The sequence below is a fragment of the Telmatherina bonti genome, assembly GCF_933228915.1.
Source record: "Telmatherina bonti genome assembly, chromosome: 17".
In the NCBI taxonomy this organism is placed as follows: Eukaryota; Metazoa; Chordata; class Actinopteri; order Atheriniformes; family Telmatherinidae; genus Telmatherina; species Telmatherina bonti.
Genome location: NC_136615.1, coordinates 14746564 through 14770771, shown reverse-complemented (window position 1 = coordinate 14770771; position 24208 = coordinate 14746564). Strand labels below are relative to the sequence as shown.

Here is a 24208-nt window from a genome sequence, read left to right as displayed (position 1 = left end):
TGAAAAAATAAGAAATTATTCTGCTATATTAGGACATAAAGACCCCACTTAGAAACAGGATAATAACGGCTTTTGAAATGGAAAAAATGCAAGAAGCTCAAACTGCAGACAGAATGCAGCAATGTACAAGGACTCCATTTAAAGCTGATATTTTGCTGCTACTACTACTGGACATCTGAGTGATGGATAACCCAGTTAAGATGTGACCAGTGACATTTGCACATTCAATAACATAGTTCTACACAGACCTGCGGGATGACCGCTGCAAACATAACCTGAAGCATCTTTTACCTCCAGCAACACTATCAACCATCAACAGGATGCAGGTTCATTGGCAGGGACTGAACAGGAAAATGATATCAAAATTACTGCAGCATGGACAGCTGGGGGAAAGGTCATCTTTGACTTAAAAGCTTTGGCAGTGCGTGCTTTTTCTCATAAAATATTTAAATAATACAATTTCACTGTAATGTGAGAGGCTTGATGCATCTTCATATTCATGTAAAATTACATTTACAGGATCTCAGTATAGGTGAGACCAATTTGAGTCTAAGTATGTGCCAAAAAGTCCAGAACAGATCTGGTTCATGATGAAAAAACTCCACTGAGATACAGCTCTGGGGCAAAAGAGGAAAGAAATACATTTTAAAAATCGAATAACAAAAAGACTAATAATGGGATCCATTTCCCAGTTTTAAATGTGAATTACACCACAAAGTAATTTGAGTTTCAGATCCCAAAAATGTATAAAAGCTAAGCAATATTCCTACGCATACATACAAGTTAAAAAATGGCCCTTGTTTTCAGAACCATGGACAGCACCAAGTCCCTGCACATATGCTTTTCTGGTTCTATTTCCCATGAAATCTGGAGAACACTTCACATTGCACTTGTGTACTGCACAGGATAGACAGGGTGAAAACTAAACACAGAGCCACTCCTATGTTAATATATAACCTCTAAAAGAGTTACAGAGGTGGATCAAGTGGGTTCAAATGTCAATTAGGGACATCTGTTGACATTTGTTAAAACAAAAGTCAACAAATGTTAAGTGAAAACCATATGAGACAACCAGTGCTCTAATAAGACAAAGTAATCTATAATTAAACGTGTAAAGTTGTTTTTCTTTTCTTTCTTTCTTTTTAAATAACTGCAAGAAAACACCTTTGATACTGTTGGACAGGCATAAAAACTACTTTCTACTATTAACTCAAAGTACAAAGATGGAAAATCCAGCAAAAACCTGACAAAAGATTGAAGCAAAACCTGCATCTGATTGATTAACAAAGTGCAGCGAACATTTAAAGGAAAGGTTTGAAATGTTCTTCAAGAAGCCTGAAAATCCCTGAAAAAATAGCCTTAAATGGTTCAGGTTGTGTTGAAAGGTGGTCATAAAAAATACTGACTGTCAAGCTCATCAAAGTTGACTCAGTTTTTGCTTTGTCTTTTCATTTCATTTCTGTTTGTACGTCTTCATAAATTCTTGCAGTTATTGCTTGTATTCCTGGCTAAAGTTAAAAAAATGAGAAGTGGCTCTTGACTTTGTACTGAAACTTGCTTTTAATGTTATTGTTATTTTAAATAAAACAAGGGAAATAAATTGGTCTAGAGGTTCATAAACACCGAGCACCAAGATGAGAACTAATATATCTAAGTACGCTAATAACATGACTTCCATCACTTTTACTTAAAAATAATAATAAATCTACAAACTACTAAAAACGTAAACAATAGATATATATATTTTATATAATTGCAGTTTTTTACACTTTTATTTACTGTTGACAGAATATTCTGCCTATTTGATGTCGCTAACCATACTAACAGCACTTCTCGGTCTAGTTTCACTTCATGTCCATGCTGGTGAATACCTGTCATCATTCTGAAAGTTTTGGTCACCAAGCAGCAGGTCTCTGAAGCGGAAACGAGGCGGCAGTGGAGGCACCTCACTCTCCTGCTGCTCCATCTTTAGAGATGAGATGTCCAAGATGACTCCGCTGCTGCTGCTTTTGGTCTGCAGCGGTGCTGAAGAAGTGCTGGAGGAGTGAGAGAAGAAAAGTAAAGAGGCAGAAGGGAAATGAAGGGTGGGGAAAGAAGGGCTGTAAAGAGTGAAGGAAGCTGCAAGGACAAGAAATGGTGAAACACGCACAAGGAAGAAAAGGGAACAAAGAAATAAAAGATGGGATGAAAACATGTGAAATGGTGAGCTTTTACTGAAATGCATACAATCATGGGTTAGAAAAAAGAAAGAAGACACACAGTAAAAAATGAATACCGTGTAGTCACTCAACACATTATCATTGAAAAACACTGTATGTAATGACTGCTTTATTACCATGAAGCAGATGTCACAATAAACACAGTAATTGTTTCTAAAAGCTTAATGTGTGACCATTCAAGCCTAAGCAGAAGAGTTTTATTGTGCTCTCACGCTCTGTTTTCAAAGGTGTACTTAGAAGTTTGGAAATGGCTTTCTTAAAGTTCAGAACTTCTTTGTTTTCAGGGAAGTTTTTTCTTAGATTAACACAGAAAAATGTAACTATGTGATATATTTTAGATAAGAAAACTACTTTCAAGGCATCAGTGTCCAAAAATAAATCTATTCATTTGTAGTTGCACAGAAAAACAAATCACAAAAACAAGTGTAACCCACTGTAGCAATCACAACCCTCTCAATAAGGAATCTAAGCAAACGGTCTGGTACTTATTTCATCACCTGATCAATGAAACACAACCCTATGTGTTTGCTGTCATAGATTCATGACTTTGCTTAATCTTAATCTCCAGCCATCCTCCCAAGTATTTTCTGTTCTTAATTTATCAAATTCAGGGTCTCAGGGTATCTGTAGTCTGTCCATAGCAGCAGGGTGCACCCCGAACAGGTCATTAGTCCATAGCCAATACAGAGACAAAGACACTAACAACCATGCATGCGCACGCTCACTCCTAGGAGTTCATTAAAAATCACTAATTAACCTTACATGCAGGTTTTTGGATGGTGGGTGGAAGTCATAGTACGCTTTGAGCACCAAGGCTGACATAGGGAGAGCTTATCCTTAACTCAGACCTGAAAAATGATCAATACTACTGAAGAGGTTTTTCTAAATGCTTGCACAATCCTAAGATGTGAGTCTGAGTGGAATGCAAAGGGGAAATAGGTGGGAAGCTTAAAACAACAGAGTAATTAGACAGTTCAGATTAAAAGGCTCACATGTGCATTCACATCATGGACAAGTCTTGATATCAGCCAAATAATCAGCTGCAGAAAATAAATAAATAAACAAATAAATAAATTCACATTCTCCTCCTAATTAACACAATGACTCCAGTGTTTATGGTGAGGTGTGAAGATGGTTGCTGTTTCAAGTCTCCTTGAAGCACAGGACACACCATCCTCCAATCAGACACACAAAAAAAAAACTGTTTTATCCTCTCGCCATCACTGTTTGTTACAATCCTGTCGTTTGTCTTATTTAGTTGGTTCATTTTAGTCTATTTCACTTGCGGTTGTTTGCAATCCAACCAAGCAAAACACAACAGCAAAGGCAGCACTCAGATCTCATGAACACAAAGAGCTTGTGACTTTTCTTTAAAAAAAAAAAAAAAAGCCCAGCAGATGACAAATGAAAAGTTGCCTTTTCAGCTCATATGGACGTGTGTTTAACTGATCTATCTACATGGCAATTTTGGAACTTTTTGCCTTAAATGTTTTGTAATTAACATGACGCTTAATTAACGCTTTTTTTTTTTTTTTTTAAATTCATTTATTTGTTAATTTCATTTCATGTTCAGTTTAACTTTACATGTGTTCAGCTGCAGTACAACAGAATGAAATTTTTAGTGTTGATAGTGCAACAATATTCACTCTAGATATAATCTGTCAGCTATTATGTTGAGACAGCAGGACAGTGAACAGCTGAACAGCTGCCTGCTGACAGGAGAGGTTGAATGAAACACAAAAATGTTCAAGTTAACATGCTCACCAACTGTCCAAAGAAAAAACCCCAAAATCAAATGAAATATTTCAGTTTTCATTTGTCATAACCTTTTCTATAAAGCATGCAAGTTATTAATCCAAAAAACAAACAAACAAAAAAAAACTTTTGAAGCACCTTGTGTACAAGCCAAATTGACATAAAATGCAGAGAAAAGTTGTGTGTCTGTGTTTCTTACCGTGGCTTTTGGCCATTCACAGTCCCGTCATCGTTGACAAATGACTGGTTCACGTAGCATTCACTGCACATTTTGGCCGGAGATCCGGCGCTCCCGTTGGACCGGAGAGCTGCGGCGGTCGGCGGTGAGTCTCCCTTTGCGAAGTCGTCTTCCTGGGTTAATTGCATCGGGGGGGCGACCTGCCAGACAGGGGTGGTCTCTTGTAAGAAAAGAAAGTGATTCCTCCCAGTAAACTTGTGTCTCACCTATACAGGTGCATTTTGAAGGTGATTTTTTTTTTCTTCTCAGCCTACGCAGATCACGTCTGCAGGCAGAACGACAGAAGCCTAATATACTCTTTAAATAGACAAACTAAGAAGATGCACGTGGAATTATTTGTCTGGCAGCAGAAGACTGAGCTGGCAGCGTCTAAAGGTGGAAATATTGTAGGCAATGCAGAAGACAGGTCTGCAACAGTGAACATAACTGTTGAATTATCACCCAACTCTTGTTCAGGAGCAAGAATGATGAGCTCCATCTATTGGAGGCTTAGAGTCCTTTCAGCTCTCCTTTACACTTGGCCACATGAGATTTCCTCTGTGAATAAGTGGAAATATCAACTTCAGCAGGTTATTTATGATATGATTGCACTGATCAGCCACAAGACTGTATTCTGACAGGTAGTTACCAGCTTACCTTCTTGTGTGATGGAAAACCTGGCATTTCATAACACTGACCATCTACCTAAACACATCTGTAGATCATGTTTTATTTGTGTGTTTTGCACCAAATAAGAATTATATTTGCTTTAAATTGTAACTGTCAATCTGTTTGCTTTATGCATTTACTTTTAATTAATTTAGACCTCGTTCTGGTGAATCTACAGCAATAAATGTAAACATCTCATTACAAGATTGATAGATTGAATGTATAATTTGTCAAGTTGAGTGTCCATTTTGGTCACTGTAAGATCATTTGACCTCTTACACTTGGGAAAACCAGCAATGTTCTCTAGAGAAGCAGACACCAGGAAATATAACAAATTCTGCAGGATTAACATGCATCTGCAGAGATGGTAAGTTTTATATTAATTTCATAACAAAGAGGGTGCTTGCAGCAAATCCTAAGACTGACAAAACATGTGTAAAGGAGAATCTTATAACTGCTACATGTGACTTTCTTTGGCAATAAAACAGAATTCTGCCCCTGTGCCATTTATCAGGTCACTAATGCAAAACGTGAAATAAGAAAAAGTCGAGATGTTCTATAATATAATCACTTGATTATTTGATGATGCAACTGGAGCAAGTACAGAGAAGACGTGGGAGAAGTGATATGATTCACAGTGGAGAAGGTGACATGAGTTGAAGAGTTTCAAGCTCATGCTTGATGTTTGGGAGTGAGTCAATACTCACTGGAGAAAAGCCTTTTCACTAATGGATGAATGTAAAGAGAGCTGTGTTAGATTTTGTCTTGAGAGATGGGAAATATTAAAAATTCACAAACGTTTTTCAGTTGGTATAATTATGTAAAGTATGTACAGAATTAAGGGCTACACAATTTTAAGGCTTAATTTTGAATAATCCCTCGGTGTAATGGCTTGAGCTTGCATGTGGAACAGTGAAGATAAACTTTCAGTCAGAACCTTTCACCTGTAAAGTTGCTGTCTCCATATGGTGTCTGCAGCCACTGTGTGCCTTGTGTTTCTTTGCAACTGTACATCAGTCATGACTTTCTAGTTGGCTGGCTCTTAGATCTGGAATGTTCCAAAGGTGGACAGGTTTTTTTTTTTTGGTGGGTGGGTGTCATGATTAGGTATAAAAGGAGCATCTCTCAAAAGGCATTCACAAGCAAGGATGGGACGAGGTTCAACACTTTGTGGAAAAACTGCATGAGCAAATAATCCCAGTGTGAGTAAGTTTCTCAGTGTAAAAGTGCAAGAAATTTGGGGAATTCATCAGCGGCAGCAACAAATAATATAATCAAAAGATTCAGAGAATGTAGAAAATCTCTGTGCGTAAGTAGCAAGGCCAATAACAATGAATGTCCATGACTGTCTTTCTCTCAGCACCGCATTAAAAACAAACATCATTGTGTACAGGATGTTTATCACCTGTTACGGGAACATTTCAGAAAACCATTGTTAGCCAAGACAGTTCATCGCTGTATCTACAAGTGAAAGTTACCATGCAAAGCAAAAGCCCTGATATCAACACCCTCAAACACTTGCTGCTTCTCTGGGCCCGAACTCATCTCAGATCGCCTGATGCAAAATGGGAAAGTATGCTGTAACTTTTTTTATTGGAAATCTTGGAAATTGTGTCTTTTGGACCAAAGAGGTAAAAGTTTATCTGGATTGCTGTCAGGCTAAAGTTTAAAAGCCAGCATCTGTCATGGTATGGGGGTGTGTTAGTGGCAGTGCCCATGGTATCGGTAACTTGTACATCTGTGAAGGCACCATTAATGCCGGAAGGTACACACAGGTTATGGAGCAACGTATGCTGCAACCAAACGACATTCTTTTCAAGGACATTCCTGCTTAACTCATTAAGACAATGCCAAGCCACATTCTGCATGTTACAACAGTGTGGCCTCATAGTAAGCGTTCATGTACAAGACTGACTTCCTGTAGTCCGGACCTGTCGGGCACTGGAAATGGGTGGAGCATCATGAAGTGCAAAATACACCTCAGGCTGTTGAACAACTGAAGCTGTTATTTAATTATGGCATATCTGAATTTGTGTCAGCAAATTTTCATTGAAATTTATTTAGCAGTTTTACGTTAACATGGTTCAAAGATGTTAAGTATTTGGTGTTAAAGGATACAGCAATGCATAAGCACTGCATTTCAATAAAGTTATCAGATTAAGATGAAAGGGAGAGAAAAAAAAACTGTAGAAATAAAAACTGTAAGACAAATTAATCTGATTTTATTCCAGTTATTTCAACTCTTCTTCGGATGTTACTCAACCATTAAAAAAAAAAAAAAAAAAAAAAAAAAAGCTTAAAATTTGTTGTGATGACAAATGGCTTAAGGTCTTACATAAACATGTTTATCAATTTCTGCAATGGCCATGTTCCTCAAGTTGAATAATTTGTTTAAAAAAAAAAAAAAAAAAAGACCAAAAATGTAAAATATTTTTGAAGTTGTGCTTCTTCTTTAAGAATACTATTAGGGGCCTTTATACTAATGTATCTACCTGGCAAATAACACTTGATTTATTATTAAAGTAAAGAGAAAGAACGAGGAAGATCAGGTGGGTAATATTACCTCCTTATCACCAGTATAATAAATGTATGATACGTGTTGCCTGATAAAACGCTAACTGCAGCGTTAAACACAACAGATATTATTAATTTCACAGTCCAAATTTTTTTCAGCCAAATGTTTTTTCTATACATACATTTAAACTCTTGGGGATCCTTACTAGATTTTTAAACTTATGTAAAATAAAAAAAAAAATGTTTAATTCAAGTTAGCAACACCAAGACTTTTTTTTTTTTAACCACAGACTAATACTTTTAGAGCAGAGTATTAAAAAGGGATGTTTTCAAGAACACAGAAGTCAGTAATTTACTTGCTGCATAAGCAATAAAAAAAAAAAACCCTGATAATGTGCACATGACTTTATTTCATTCAGTCTGCTCCTTCTGTGCTGACTGAAGCTACTGCTGAAACATAGTAAGGTCCTTCTTTCAGATAAGTCTTCAGGCGAATGTAGTGTTGACTGCCCAGGATGTCTGCTGCTGTGGATGAACCCACAAGTGACCCCACCAGTTCGAACTTGGCATCTTTGGCATCCTTTGTTTGACCGGTTGAACGATCCAAAACAAACTCCATGAATCCGGGAGTGTTTATCATTAGTTTCTGGCCCCACGGCTGAGTGGCAATGGCCTGGAAAACATGCACATGCACACACTCTCAAACCATTATCGCTAAAGTAGCGGACATGTCACATGTCTATGTGACATCTTACAGCACAGGTGTCGAACTCCAGTCCTCGAGGGCCGGTATCCTGCAGGTTTCTGTTGTCTCCATGCTCCAGCACACCTGACCGAAAACTTGAAAACAGGTTGACAAGAAGCTGCTGGATGCATTTGATTTGAATCAGCTGTGCTGGTGGAGGGAAACAACAAAAACCTGCCGGATACCGGCCCTCGAGGACTGGAGTTCGACACCCCTGTACAGAGATAAATTCATAGGTTAAAAAAAAAAAAAAAGGAAATGATTAATTATCAGGTGCACTTGTTCATTTCACAATTTCTGAAATTCAGTTACAAAAGGAAGGCAATATTTACAGTGAATATCTGTAAAGCCCCACAATGCAGCTCTGGAAAAGGTTGAGTGCTGATGTTGCGAATCATGTCCATTGGCTGGTTAGACAGTAGGTGGAACCAGGATTCTGTCAGGGCCAAAAGGTCCTCTGTTTGATGTTCTGGCTAAAAAGGAAAAAGCAAAGGAAACATATAAACTGAATAACGGAACAAAACTTAATTTCTGCATATGGGCATACTTCACATGTCAATATAAATACCTGTAAGGTAAGAAGTTGTGATATGGCCTCCAAGCTGCGAACTCTAAGCTCAGTAGCTCCAGAACTGGCAAGCTGGCTCATTCTTGACAAAACTGCCTTGATTTTTTCTCCTAAACACAAAATATGTTTAGCTGTGATTTTACAGCATCAGTGATAACTACAGCAAGTAAGGTTCAACATTATGAGACAGTCCAATAGCATCTGTAACCTAACATGGAAAAACTAATCCTCCACCTGAACTTAACTAACACAAGATGAACAATGCACCATGTGCATTTTAGCAATCCTTTTTAAAATATCTTAGAAGATCAAATCATGGTAAAACTGGTCCTTTTTCCGCTTTATAGGGTTTACATCAGGGATCCTCATTCCAGGTCCTTGAGGACCGGTGTCCTGCAGGTTTTCCAAGCGTCCCAGCTGCAACTCACCTGATTCAAATCAAAGTGTATTTAGCAGACGTAGGCAGAGCTTATCTGAGTCTGACGTGTTCCATAAGGAAAACCTGCAGGACACCTTTAGGACCAGGATTGTGGGTCCCTGGTTTACATGACATATCTTAACCTCCGGTTTTGTTAATATCTAAAGAAAATAAATAAATAAAGAAACAGAAAAAAAACTGATTAATCCTATATTTTTTTCAAAATCTCCTATATAACCATTTTTAGAACAAGCAACTCATATTGATGATCTTTGACGGAGGCCTTCAAAAATACCAGACCTACCCGTTTTCTGCAGAACCTGCTTGCCCTCTACAGTAGATCCAAGTAATCCCAAAGTGTCCAGGGCCACCCCCATCATCACAGGGTCTGGATCAAGAGCCATCTCAAACACCTTGTTCTGGAAGGCTGGGTAGGACTCACAAACCTGCTGTGGACTGTCCATAATGGCCAGGTTCCCAAAGAACTTCACCAAACCTAAAGCAGTAACATTTACATAGTAAGGGGCTAAACACAAAGTTTGTACTTGTTTATCCTTTAAAGCTAATCGAATTTCACATACTGACATTTTCTTCTTGTTATGATGCGACTGACAGCTCAAAGTTCATTTAATGCTTCAGGTGAACTTAATTTATCCAAAATACAGACAAAGAAATCGAGATTATGCTTTGAAGTCTGTAACCTATCATGTAAATAGATTTTCAGACAGTAGTAAACTTTAGAAAAGTTTTCAGAAATACTCACCAGGAAGGTAGAGGGAGGAGAAGGGGTCTGTTTCTGCTCCTCTGATCATGTTTGAGATTTTATCCATTATACCTTGCTGAGCCAAATACTGCCGCCCATGTTGACTGTGAGCCAGAGTGGTCACCATCTCTATGGCTGTAGCCCTAATGGAAGAAGACGAACTTATCAGTATAATTAAAGAGATAAAAGTGAGACTGTAAAAACATGACAGTGTGTCAGATGTGAAGTAATATAATGTAACATATATAGTAATATATCCTTATGCTGATCAAGTCATTACCTGATCAAGACATCATCGCCTGTCAGTTCGCAGAGCAGCTGAGAAATGAGGCCACTGTTGGCACAGTAACCAAGAGAAATGGGGGAAACAGATGAGATTTCAATCACCAGCTGCAAGCAGAAAGAAAAACAAGCAGAAAGATAAAGTATAAACTTAAAAAAAGAGCCACATTCAGATAACACTGCTGCCTCCACAGAAATACATGGACTAAAATAATTAGTGTATCTTTCAAAAAGTGTGTAATTAGAAATTACTCCAAAGATTGTTACTTCCCCTGTCGGTCAAACCATTTGCCCATACCTCATATATTCTGTATCTGATGATGTCACTTTTAGCCATCACATCCTTTATGACTTTCAGCAGATCACTGTGGAATAATTTATCCAAACCGGGTTTGGAGTGACTCAGTTTAGACAAGGACTGAATCGCCTGAGTGGAGTTGGGAAAAAAGAAAACATTATACTGTTAGCTATAACTTCACCTAAGTAACATTAATGTCCTTTCAGTGCCTCAGGTATCACCTGTTTTGCCACAGCGATCTTGTCCTCTCCAATACTGAGGATCACAGCTCGAAGGATGTCATGGTTGTTGAGGATCTCATTGACAGCATCTGGGTGCTCCACCACTCTGCCAATCTGTCAGAATAAATCAGGAATAACTGGTACTGTTAAAGTTTTAATTTTAATATTATTTCATTTATTTAGCCTTTTTTTCCCCCTCAATGGGTGCCCACACACAGCCTACCTGTGTCAAGGCTAGTGTCTTAACTGTTTCATTAGGATGGGTCAAACCCCTTTCCAGTTCTGCTCTGTAGTTTTGGACCAGGTGCACAGGGCTGAGGGCCATTAGGATGCGTTCAAGGATGTCCACACATAGCTCAACCTGCTCCCTGTGAACACAGCTCCCATTAGAAAGTAGCAGTTTACAAATTTAAGATACGTCTGCAATTACCGGTTATTTAGTTTACTAAATTTTTTGTAAATTAGCCTAATGTTATTAATCTGCATTGGACCAGTTACCAGTAAATATATGAACTTGTCAGAGACCTAGTTGGGTAAAATGCTGTTGTAAATAATCTTAACAGCAGGTATTTTTTCCTACTTTTTTAATCCCTCCATTTTGATCAGTATCAGTGTTTCTTAAACAAAATCCTCAGGAATCACTGTTTTAGATGTGTTCTTACCCCAACACACCCAGTTAAGATTATTGAACCTTCTTATTAAAACTAAAGTTGGTAATCTTGCTCAGAGACATTTTGTTGGTGGAAAAAACTGTGAACTAGAAAAGCACTCTGAGCACTCCAACTCAATCTGTTGGTTTCCTTATATATGCTACTATGAATTGCCATGAAGTTTTTTTCCTGTCTGTAAAGCATCTTCGAGATGGCATTGCCTTGATTTGCAGCTATATAAATAAAGTTTAATTGAATGGAATAAATGCCGGTAAAAGCATAAACTCCTTGGCAAAGGTAAGAAAAAAGCCTTGGATCATGCAAGGAGCAAAACAAGAGGGGAAGGAGCCAAGACAGGGTGCCACTTTCAGATCTTGCTAGCTCCCAAACATTACCTACCTCAGCTTTAAGTTCTTTTTAGTAGAGTATGGGTACTTCTAAACATGCAGGGCAATGTTCCTGAGGATCAGGACTGAGACACACTGATCTCTATGATTCAACTACCTCAATCATATGAAAGTAAGAATTAAACTGAATTGTCTATTGAATATTTTTAACACACACACACACACACACACATATACTTACATACAATATATATATATATATATATATATATATACACACATACACATACATACATATATATATAAAACACCGGTTAGCTTTGTAGCCAATTAGCTTGCTAACAACTAGCTAACTCAGCATCTTTAGCTTGCCAATGTTTCCCAGTTCTGCTACAACATTGTTCAAGTTGCAAACTGTTGGGGACAAAACCGATAGGCACTGACTCAGCAGATAGCTGGCAGTGTTTTCCCTTTCACTGTAAACAAGATGCAACGAACCGAACCAACCTTTCATTAGAGTTGAGTAAAGAGAAAATCACATCGAAACGCTGACCGCTCACTGTGTCTCTCAAAGCACTGACTGGTATGGAAAACAGAGCTGTTTTTAAGTTCTGTAACTCTTCTATTGGGTCTTCAACGCCGGAGATTTCCTCCAGCAAACTCTGAATAGAGGCAGCCATGACTCAATGTTTGGAAACTACCGACAAATGTTTCCGCCTCTTACCAACGTGACTTCTGCCTCTTCTTCTCGATTCACATTTCCAACGTCATGGCACGTTACTGCCACCTGGTGTCCCAAATGGGAAGCTCCATTTAATATCATTTAATGCCCTGAGTAATCTTTAAATTGCGTCAGTCTTTGTTTATGTTTTACCTTCTTACTTTACTTTTTGTTTTTGTGTATGACTGGCACTTTGCAAACTGGCTATTAGAGGACTGAACAGTCTGTACACCTCTATTCATTACAAATTTTCCTTTCCTTTGTTTATGTAAATGTAGTTTGACATCAAAACACTCGTGAACTCCTGAAAACAGTAAAGCGTTAGTGTAAACACACTTTAAATCTTATTTTATTTTCTCCTCAGGGAAACTATGTTCTTTGTTGGGAGCGTTGTCCCAACAAAGCAATAACCTAACCAGTTTATGAAGTACTGACATGCAACTGTTGCAGCCAAGACTCATTAATAATTTATAAGATTCATAATTGATGCTTACATACATTGATTAGCCATCTTATTTTATATTTTGTGACTACAGAGACAGTTGTTATACTTTGTCATCAACCATTAGTGTCAGTAGATGTACATTCTTGTATCCAATCATTTTCTTATTTTATTTTTAACCTTCATTATTTCCTTTAATATACCAACCTCTACCTAGCTTTGTAAATAAAGTCATAAATAATTGCCATAGAATTGGTTGGCAGGTAGGATTACAGTAATTAGGTATGTTAGACTTTTGGAAATGACTTAATACGCAGTTTGATGTGATCTTAGGTGATAGTGAACATAAGAAGAGCTCTAGCTGAAATCAAACCAGCACAATGGACTACTGATTGAAGTAAACTGCTTAAATAGCAACAAATATTGACATCATTCCCTGATGGTATGTTTTTTTCCCAACATTACATTTACTAAATTTAGGTCAGGTGCAGCTTGTCTCCTGTTTGCCAGTGGGTTTAAACCTCACATTTGTGATACAGACTAGTACACTTTTGCAGGTTGCAGGTCCCACCGTGTCTTTGCAAAGCTTCAGACCAGATCATTCAGATCAGTTTTATACATTTGGCTTTGACCAATCCTTCCAACAATTTTACTAACGTAAAATCCTGGTTGCTGCTGAAATTCAATTTTGTTGTTTGGTCTTTATTATTGGCCACCCTGCTGTGTGCAGTCTCTGAACTACCAAGCTTCTGTCCCACCTCTTCTCTCCAGGATTTAAAAATGTGAAATATGTAATTAATCTAATTTGATAGTCAGTGTCATAACCAGAGAGAATGATACTATATGTCACAATTTAAATTTCAACGTTATCACAAGCAACCTACTTCTTCTTCATAATTCTTTGTCCCACTCCTTTGACATCATCAATGTTTCATGGATGATGCAGAATACACTCTTCTTAATGAAGACCTGACTTGGTGATTGGGTGCAAGGTTTCATGCTGCTAGGGTTTCCTGAAAGTGGAAACCCTGTCTGTCATCTGTTATTGTTGTGGAACCGACCACAGCAACAGGTCTGCTCATCACCTACAGCTATTTACCAGATAAAAAAGAGGCCAACTGAAACAGCTGTCATGCAGGTAAAAGGCTGGTCCTTTCTGGCTTATGAATTTTAATTTGAATTCGATCAACTGTGTTTATGGTATTTCATTCTCTCTCTTCATCTCTCTCTCTCTTTCGCTCTCTTTTATAATACTTCAGTGCTCTTTGTGCAAGCTGCGTTCTCACCAGTGGTGTTTCATCCTCTTCAATGTGCTGCTCTTCCATGCTTTCCTGTTTGGCGCAGATTTTGTGGAGGAATATCTCCTGCAGCCCACGCCTGGGGTTTACACTGATGTCATGGTTGTAGGTGTGAGGGAGAAAGCACGGAAACTAGATCTTGGCAACGCCAGGGAAAATATCTCCCAGGCCTACCCTATTCCCAACCCTGATGCCTGCAGAAACTCTGACCTCTTCCTCCTTGCTCTGGTCTTCAGCTCTCCAGCTAATTTTACCCAAAGAGATGCGGTCAGGAGAACATGGGCAAACCAAACACTAATCCAAGGCTTTCCAGTGAAAATACTCTTCTTCTTAGGATCAACTCAGACTTCTGTTCCACAGGATGCCATCATGAGAGAGTCTGAACTTTATGGAGACATGATCCAAGGTCATGCTGCAGAAGAGTCGACCCTCCATGGCCCAACGGAGAGGACACTACTGGCTCTGCGCTGGGTGATCACCTTCTGTCCTCTTGCACGCTTTGTTCTGCTTGCCAAAGAGAATACATTTGTCAACCTCCCTGCAATTGGAAGCTACCTCCTGGGGCTACACAGACACCCTGAAGACCTGTACCTTGGTAGGGTAATCCAGAGAGACTCCCCCAACAGGGACCCCAATAGTCCTGGCTACCTGCCACCGGCTCTCTACCCCAACAAGTACCTTCCCGATTACTGCGATGGAACTGCATATGTTCTGTCTCAGGATGTGGTCCGAAAAGTCTATGTAGCATCTACAGCAGTACTGGCTCCTGTTCCAGTTGCTGTTTTTGTGGGTCTCTGTGCTCAGAGGGCTGGTGTAGTACCAACTCACAGTGCCAGGTTCTCAGGAGAGAAACATATCCACTACAACGCCTGCTGCTACCACCATCTGTTTTGCTCAGCAGGAATTGGGAGCCGTGAGTTAGAGAGAGTGTGGACAGACTTGGGACAGAAAAGTGGAAGATGCTCACATTTTAAAACCTATTACAGCCTGGTGATGTGCAAAGTTTACACATACTTAGATAAACTTACATAAATTATCCTTCCTCGACTCACAGGGACAAACTATATTGCATAGTTAATAGTTGAGTAAGTCATTGATCCCATGAGTTCTATTTCGTCCCTTTTTTTGAGTTAAGTCTCAATAGTCAATCATTTCTTAATTAAGTTGGATGAAAATGGCATGGAAATGAAAATTTTCAACTACTTCCAGTTTTTTTTGTATGTGTGCAATTTTATAAAACATAAAATCCTTCAAAATCAAGAAATTTCTTCTGAAGCACACATTTTTATATTTTAATAAATTAATTTTGTTTTGACTCTGTCACAATTTAATGACAAAGTTCAATCAAATATAAAAGTTATTTGATTTTGAATGATAAACTTACACATTCTTAAAAGGTATTCCGATTATTTATTTTCCCAAAAAGGAATTATTATTTTCTTGAAACATTTTCTGAAAAAGCTGAAAATGAGAGGATCAATATTTTTTTTATCATCCTAATTCTACTATTGCACAACATTAACTTGAATGTTTTCTATCCTGAACTTATTTTTGTAGGTTCCCCTATGAAGCCTATAGGCATCAGCTAAGGGTGTATGTATTCTGTATGATAGAGATCTAAACACATCATGACGCTTCGCAGGACACTTTCATGTGACCAAAGAGCCCAGGTTGAGTCGGGAGAGATGCATAATTATCACTGATTCTCACCAACTTACTGTATATAGTGCAGTGAAGTGCGCTTGTGTCTTTCTTTTGCTGATGTGAACATTTTAGGCTAAACTTGCAACAAAAAGATCTTGTTGTAGTGACGCAGGCTGTCTCCATCTGTCTGTAAGAACAAGAAGCTTCAACATGAACAAATATTCATAATAAACAGTTTGGAGTTTGTTGTTTCCATGTTGTCAAAATGTGATAATTGTAAGTTATGTTGATTAATGATGTGGGTAGTTGTGTTTTACTGGATTAAATTAGATTAAACAATGTTTCCAATCTTTGTTTGTCTCATGTATGTCACTCAGCTGGCTTATAAACAAAATTATCAAATTAATCCGATTTGATAGATAATTAAATGACTTTACACAAATCTGTGTGTGAGATTAGGTTTCAGGTCTTCTATTGTTCATACTTGCATTATTACAATTCACTGGGACAATTGAACATTTTATAAATATACATTAGTGCGCTTTGTCTGCTTTGATGATTTAAATTGTGTGGGTGAAGCACGCTGTGAAGAGGAGGGCTCACTCTTTCTCGTTTAGCAAAATAACAGTGTGTGAGTCACGGAGCATGAATGAAGCACAGTCTGTACATGGTCACAAAGTCCTGAGAGGTGGTTTAATCAGGCACCAATAAACAACACCAGTTGCAAGTGTTACTTGTTGGTTAAAGAAATTAAAACAATAACAAAAAATACTGCAGCAAAGGAAATATTCTGATATCTTAACTCTTCTCGTTAAAACCTTATAGAAGGTATCTAACCTAAATGATACATTTGGCAAAAATTGCCACAATAATGACATAACAAACATAAAGAATCTGTCTGAAGACATGATGATTTTTGTTCATGAACAATGTTAGATGGGCTTCTTAAATCATGGAGAGTTTAATTCATGTTAACCATTAAGTAATTTCTTTAAAGACCGTTTAGTTCAAATGAAAGCGATGTATTCTCAGGAAATGTTATTTTTCTCATCAGTTCCATGTCGAGCTGGAGCAAGAGCACAAACCTGCTGAAGTCAAATACAATCTAGAGGATGAGGATGTGTTCTGAGTTTCTTTGAAGTTGTTTTGTCATTCCTGTAAAGTGAAATACTTCATCTGTTTCCAGAATAATTCAAAAAGTTAAGGTGAACAAACAGAGGAGGATCCAACTTAGGAGTGACTGACTCTTGTTGCAGATCTAGATTTGTATCCAGTTTTTTAGTTAAATATTACTGTGTATGTGCAGTCTTGGATTTCTCACGTTTGCTTTCACATGGCTAAGTTAATTTTTTAGCATGTTTTTTGTTGCATCTTCTTCTTTGTGGTCATTCCCTCCTTACTTTGCCCATTCTTTTTTCCCTTTTGTTTTCTTTTTGTTGTGGTTTTCACATCCCACCTGTGTTTGATGCAAATGAATAAAAGAAATATTTAGTTTAAATTCAGTTTACAGACTGGGATGCTTCTGTGGAACAGTCTGACACAACTCATACGCTGGCTGAATACACATTGGTAAATGCTACAAGGAAATTAAGATATCCTTTTTGCTAATATTTTCCAAAATAAAAATTTTCATTCATTACTTCAGTCATTATAAACAGCCATTCAGGATTATACTAAACTCACTGAACCACCGGGGTAAACTGTTAATAATTCCCTCTGTGTTAAGGAGGCCATCTAGTGGCCACCATAGGGCATAACACATTTCCATGCAGAGTCATTTATAATATAACTTTTGTGTAATTCAGCACAAAATCTCAACAAAAAAGCTTTGGACTCTCATTAAACACCTACTTTCTCAGGGAAAAATATTAATATTTTCATTTTCAGCCAGTTTACATGAGAGAAATATGTGAACTAACTGCAACTTCATGCCATCTAAATGCTGCTCAAATCTCTCTTTAAATTCCACAAAGGAAATTTTGGCCTCTGTCCCAGCACAATGAGCTGACCACACAGAATGAGTGGGTGTTCTACAACCTTCCTCTTTCCTGTATTCCTGCCAGTGTTTCACACCAAAACACTTCACTCCAGCTTGGCCAGGTTCCATTGTGTCTGCAGAACTTTCCCTAAATGTCTGTCTGCATCAAACGAAACCATCACTTCATGTCTATAGTGTTCCTGGCTGATGCTTAGTTTGAGCAATGATTTGATGAAGATACATCAACGTGAACCCAGATTTCTCTGCAGGACTTATCAGCACTAATTAGCATCAACATGTTCCCTTCACAGCCCAAACACCATTAAACACACCATGATCATAGGCCTCTCTGTCTGACTATTACTTAACAACCTGCTCCATGCTGCTCGAGTTGTAGGTTGTTAGTATAGCCCAGCTACTATTATTATTTCTCCCTCTTTCTCTCTTGGAGTCCTGTTGCCATTGTGACCCCAAATCTCGCAATACTTGCAGCACCCATGCAGGAGTGTGGGCGTTTTGTTCCTAAAGCCCTTCTTGTTTCATTTTAAACAATTTTCTAGCTTGTTGGTTGTTAGTGGTGGAGAAAAGCTGACATGGAAGCATCTAAAGACTCAAACTAATAGTTGCCTCATGTTTACTGTCTTGCCAAGAGAAAGCTGAGATCAACAGCACGACAGAAAAGTTTCAATATAATCCAGGACATGATATAAACAGCCTTGACAGAATTTTGCATTTCTGCCTCTACAGACAGGAGCAATTTAGTTTTGAAGCCAACAAAACTTGACTTTGCAACAACTTATTGCTGAGAGAGAATATTCTGCACAATGGAAATGCTTAGACACAGATTTGCTTTTATCTATTTTAACTGTTTGCTAATCAAGGGTCAGCCATTCTTCACAGATGTCAATTCAGGACAGAAATATAAAAGAACTGATGTTTTCTTGACAAAAGTCCAACCTGCAAATGAAGAGCAGTGGAGAGTCATAACTCAGTAGAGGAAAATTAGGCTGATAAGGAGTTGGTGTTGCCATATCATCAGGATTTAGCAATTTTGTGCCCAAATGGGAAGTAGTGCAGGGATATATCACATTCAGTCAAATGCAGCAATGCTGATAGGAAAGCGATTCACAGTGCAGATGCACAGTGACCATACAGTTAGAGAAACCAATATTTTTTTTGGAGGCAAAGAGGAGGAATGTTCTACATAGCCTGAGTGCACCACCTGATCTAAAACTGAACTTTCTTTTATTGGCTGAGTACAAAAGGCTTGGCAAATACAGAGGAAGGTAACCTGCTAGGATTATGTTGTCACTACGTACACAGGGTCCTCAGGGAATAAAAAAAAAAGAGCATTTCATGATTCATGATTACATTTGAGATCTTATAAAGAGCTTTTTTCCTCAATTCATGCTTCAATTTGGACACGAGTTGTTTCAAATCAAAGTCTTAAATAAGCTCATTTAAAGACAACCTGGTAGTATGTGACAGTATGTCTCAGTGGGCGCATGTTTAAGAGAACATAGCCATTCATTTTTTTCTAGAAATAGGGTGACCAATTAAAAATACAGAGGCTCCAGAACATTTTAATTTATTTTTTAACAAAAAATTTGACATGAAACAGGCAAACACAAATCTTACCCTTAAATTTATTAAAACTTTGTTTAAAAACTAACATAGTTACATAGACACAGACATTTATACTTCAGAAATCCAGCTACACACTGTTTACCTCTGCGATTAAAATACCCAAAAGCACAAAAAAAAAAAAACCCAGAAGCTCAAACGTGTGTACTCTCTTGTTTTTACTACTGTTCTATTTCAAACGTTGCCAGAATCATGTGAGTGCAGTAATTCTTCTTTCGAGCTCCTCAACATAAACTCCTGGCTTTACGTTCTGCTGAGGTTTGGTAGGATTTTCCAAGAGAAAGTGGAAACAGGGTCAGCGGAGTGGGAAAATCCATCATCCCCCTCTCAAACCACATGTAGACCTACGTAAATGCACACACACACATCCACACATACGCAATTATAAGACAGCATGTAGAGATTGTTAATGTGAGGTTGAGGGGTCGGCAAGCTGCATGTGGGTGGTGTGCTCTAATGAATAGCTCTCCTCAAAGAGAAGCATCTCCTAAGAGAGACGGACTCATCAAACCAGAGAAGGCTGTTTTATTTAGAGGGTTTGCACTGAAGAAAAAAGCCTGGGACTGCATAGCCATGGCTGCTGATTTGAGGGGCTGGTCAGTGGGAGTTAATATCACAACTGATGAAAGAAATAATTGTATTATAACTTATATGGGCATATATGCCAGACGCAAGAACATAGATAGTTCATTTTTATTCATCAGTGAGCAATCCTGATGGATTGTTTTGAGGTTGCTGTTCAGAGCTGAGGCTTGGCATTCATATGGCCCTCCAGCATATGTTCATTCACGTAGAAGCTGTAACCTCAAGGATAAAGCCTGTTTTTTTTCTCCTTTTTTTGACAACATCTGTGGTTTCTGCTACTTTCTCCATTTAAAAAAAAAACAAAACTCCATAATCTGTCCTTTGAGGTTTTGGAAACTTGGCCAAGCCAAAGGTTTGTGCCACTGGCTGCAGCTGCTTTCGACTCCTTATGTTTTAATTTTCAGTTCTATATATTTTACTTGACTTTTTCTTTTTCTAAAAAAGGGATTCCATCTGGATTAAATTAGGTGTATTAAACATGAAAGACTTGGTCGCATTTCTTTATGTAACATTTAGCAATTGAGCACGAGTGCTGTTTCAAACATCTTTTTTAGGAAAAATTAACGTATTTTTCTTATTTCATATTTTTTATTTAGCAGTAAAACAACCTTCTAGCATCTTACCTGTAATGTAGCGTGTAAAAAACAATAGCCTGGATCTTAGGGTGCAGCAAGGAATCTTCATGGCATTCACCTAAACTATAATACATCACATTTTATGGAGACAAAAATAAATGTTACATAAAGTGATGATGTAAAGACAATTTCCTTGTCTTTAGTGCCATGTTTTACTACCACTTGACATTTTCGGGCTATAAAGTTTCCCAAATGTTTCCTCATGTTAGTTTTGATATTGTGTCTTTAACCTCAAGTTTCTGCCTGTTTTTGTCCTCCTCTCTGTATTTATTGTCTACATCTGCATGTCTTCCTCTGTTCACTGTTTTTTTTTCACTTTGAAAGCATCTCCTAGTCCTGTATCTTTCTTTGTACATCTTTTTCATTTCTTCAAATGAGAAATGTCCTCATTGTTTTGCTTGTTCATTCATTTGCATGCCCAATTTTCCACTCCCTTACAATCAATATATTATTTATTAGAAAACATGCGCTTAAAGAACCTAAAAATCTCATTTTTCCTCTTACACATCCAAGTCACCAGCATATAATTAGCCTAATTTTTTGTAGTCATGCTTGTGGTCTGTCAATTCAAAGGGAATACATAATTGCTACTGGCACTGCTGGTACTAATGGGTTGGGCTTGTCAAAGTATACTTACAAACTGAGTCATTTATCAAAACGTTCCTTTCTCCTCCTTGTCAGAAGCACTACTGAGTGGAAACTTGGTCTGTGGACCATATCACATGTTATTAGAGGCTTGTACTGCATCTGTAGAATGGCTTGGCAACACAGAATCTTCTCCTTTACTTTTCCCCAAATTTTCACTGCCAATGAAGGAGACATGTGTGTTACAAGCCTCTGTTGAGTCCTGTATATTTTTGCAGGAAGGAAAAGACGCGTGAGCTGTGATCTGTTGGCAGGCAGGCTCTGGTCTGCATTTATTAGCAATCAATTTTCCTATCAAACATTCCTCATTACAAAATGCAGACATTTGTTCAGAATTCTTATGTATACAATCTTACTTAAAACACAGAATAATAAAATAATATAAATAAAAAAAACAAATTAAATCACATTTGTGATCCTACATTTGTAGGCGTCACACACTCCCCTACAAAAAGAAAAATGGCTCCCGACATTTGACCTTATAACCTCAAATACTCAAAATGCTAAATATGCTGATCGTTAGCACTTAACGGGTGCACATCAGTTGGTCATAATACACAGGTACAGTATAGGGCATGGGAATGTACGGTAGTGATTGGATTGGATAAATGATTGGAGCAGGGTATGATGGGAAGGCGTCACATGTGCAAACACTTAAATGCACCACTACTTATCAAATTCAAGAGATTTTGTTTTGCTAACCATCAGTATTACTATACATTAGTGCTAAGGCAAATAACAAGCTATTGTTATTGTTAAAAAGCCTGCAGCACTTCATGGAAGGACCTACATCCAACTGGACAGTCCACTAGCACCTTCCCACAATGTCCTCTACTGTTTGATTTCGTGCTTGTGTTGTTCTCGCTTTGGATAAAAGCGTCTGCTAAATTACTGTAGAATAGAATAGAATAGAATAGAATAGAATAGAATAGAATAGAACTGTGTGTAGATATTTTGCATGAATGTCACTCGTACAAATTACATTTTTGTTAAACTTACTGGGAATTCCAAATTGACAGTCAATTACTGTACAAGTGCTTCTTTTTCTCTTTATTAGTTCTGTTGTGGACTGCAGGGTCTACGCTGTTCAATTTCTGCTGGAACTGACTCCAGACTCCGGCTACTTTGGCAAAAGGTACTCTGCCTAGGAGTACAAAAATATAGAATTCATTTGGAGTATAAGTTAAAGCTCTTGCTCTCATATAAAATAATTTTAAAAACCGTACAGAACCACAAACCCAAACTTTTAAATATAATATCAAAGTCAATCCATAAAAATATCTCAAAAACAATGATTTTGGCTTCAACAGGCAAACACTGAAATTCAGGTTTTGAGTGTCTAAGAATTATGGGAATAGGAAGCGATATAACTCAGCTCTTCTCAAAGACGAGCTGATGCCACTTGGTCACACTGGACAGGAAAGTTTAAGCATATATTTTACAGACAGGCTTGTCTTATAATAATAGTCATTATAAAACATGGGTGTCCATTAAAACCAACACATCTCATTACAGCTTCCTCCTCAGAAGCTCACATAAAACTGATGGATTATCAACATCACAAATCTATAACCTAGCCAAAGAAAGCTTTACCTAAATTTGTATATAGAAAATTTATATCAAACCACTTGTGGTTATGGTTTAGACATCCAATGCTACACTGACCAGAGATGTGTACTATTTTTTATTTTGGAGATTCACGCATCCGAGCAAACCTATTCTTCATTGTTTTTGGCTGCAGGCAGTTCCTGTGGATGTTGTCTCTTCAACAAGTAATAACTCATTGACAATGTGACAGCGTGGTCACCACTGAACCACATTTGAGGAGTTAACATCTCAAACCTCCTTATTCTGCTTGTCAGCCAGTTGTGTTGTGTTTGTTGTGTGCTTGATTGAAGATTCTTAAGGAAGTGCAGAGGAAGATAAAAAGAAGTCAATGAATAAGTATAACTACAAGTATGATATTTTATGAGGTGCTATGGCATGCCCTGTAATGAATTAAGACCCATCTGTAAATGCTGTTATTGTTTTCAGGAGCTAATTATATTCATTATACTTATTTTTAAACTGTTGTACAACCAGCTGATACTCCCATTAAATGCCTGTGGATTAAAGATTTATCTTAAGTGTGTACAGTGTTGGCCTCGGTTTCCTTATGGTTGCAGCACTTGGAGGGAGGTGTATCTCACGTTAAAATCGGCAAAGCAACCTTCTCTATTTCCTCTGGCCCCAGATCAGTAGTCCCATTGTCCTCCTTCAGAAAGTGATCTTAATCTGGCCTGAATAGCGTTTTGTTTTAGTGAGGACTTTCAACCAGTCATATGTGAGCTGCTTTTTATGTGAGGGCTGCAGGCAGAAGTTTCACTGCAACATTTGCAACTTCAGCAGAGTTGGTTGTAATGGTGTCTTTTATCTGTGCATTACATCAGGGTGAATTTTATTATACTTTTCATTGCGTTCAGTGCTTGAAGCTTGAAATTTTTCTTGCATTTATAATTTTCTTTTATTGAGAGTCGTGTAAGGTTCATTTTTTTGGTTTTTATTTGAACCAACTTCCAGTCTATGCAGTTTGAGACATAAAAATATGTCGACTATTCCTTTATATTGCAACGACTACTCTGTAATGATACATCTGACTTGGTGCACTAAGCTATAAGACTTCTCTTGTGGTACCAAATTATTCTGTCTGCTGGATCAGGTGCCAGTTCACTGGTTTTCAAAATATAGCATTATGCAAACCCTTCTTTTATTCTTGTTGCTCCTTTAAGTCTACAAGACGCTTCTTTTCTTTCACTGCTGTCTTTCTTTCTCTTTTACACGTCTGCAGCACATATCCACACACATAACGATGCTTATGAAACAGCAGATGTTAACATTCTCTGGCATTATATTTTCACCATAAGCAGGATCTGTTTCTCACAACTCCAAAGATGTTTTTAGGGTTGGATGT

The 24208-nt window shown here is 37.8% G+C and overlaps 2 protein-coding genes across 2 annotated transcripts in view; one reads left to right on the top strand and one right to left on the bottom strand.

The window, feature by feature from the left end:
• LOC306768458 (potassium channel subfamily T member 2-like) overlaps positions 1–12365 on the bottom strand; it is a 36351-nt gene extending 23986 nt beyond the window's left edge. The window contains exons 1-11 of the mRNA XM_079256827.1: positions 12174–12365; positions 10893–11037; positions 10670–10783; positions 10449–10577; positions 10149–10258; positions 9869–10011; positions 9410–9601; positions 8688–8797; positions 8452–8592; positions 4174–4352; positions 1872–2036 (exon numbers count right to left, since the gene is read on the bottom strand). Of these exons, the coding sequence (XP_079112953.1) occupies positions 1872–2036; positions 4174–4352; positions 8452–8592; positions 8688–8797; positions 9410–9601; positions 9869–10011; positions 10149–10258; positions 10449–10577; positions 10670–10783; positions 10893–11037; positions 12174–12346 (1601 nt within the window). The 5' untranslated portion in view covers positions 12347–12365. The remainder of the gene's footprint in view (positions 1–1871; positions 2037–4173; positions 4353–8451; positions 8593–8687; positions 8798–9409; positions 9602–9868; positions 10012–10148; positions 10259–10448; positions 10578–10669; positions 10784–10892; positions 11038–12173) is intronic.
• A 1596-nt stretch (positions 12366–13961) lies between these two features.
• On the top strand, positions 13962–15159 carry b3galt9 (beta-1,3-galactosyltransferase 9; the record flags this gene model as incomplete). The annotated part of the gene is made up of 2 exons (XM_079257027.1): positions 13962–13967; positions 14089–15159. The coding sequence occupies 2 exons, from the start codon at positions 13962–13964 to the stop codon at positions 15157–15159; spliced, it is 1077 nt and encodes a 358-aa protein (XP_079113153.1).
• Between the last annotated feature and the right edge of the window lie 9049 nt (positions 15160–24208).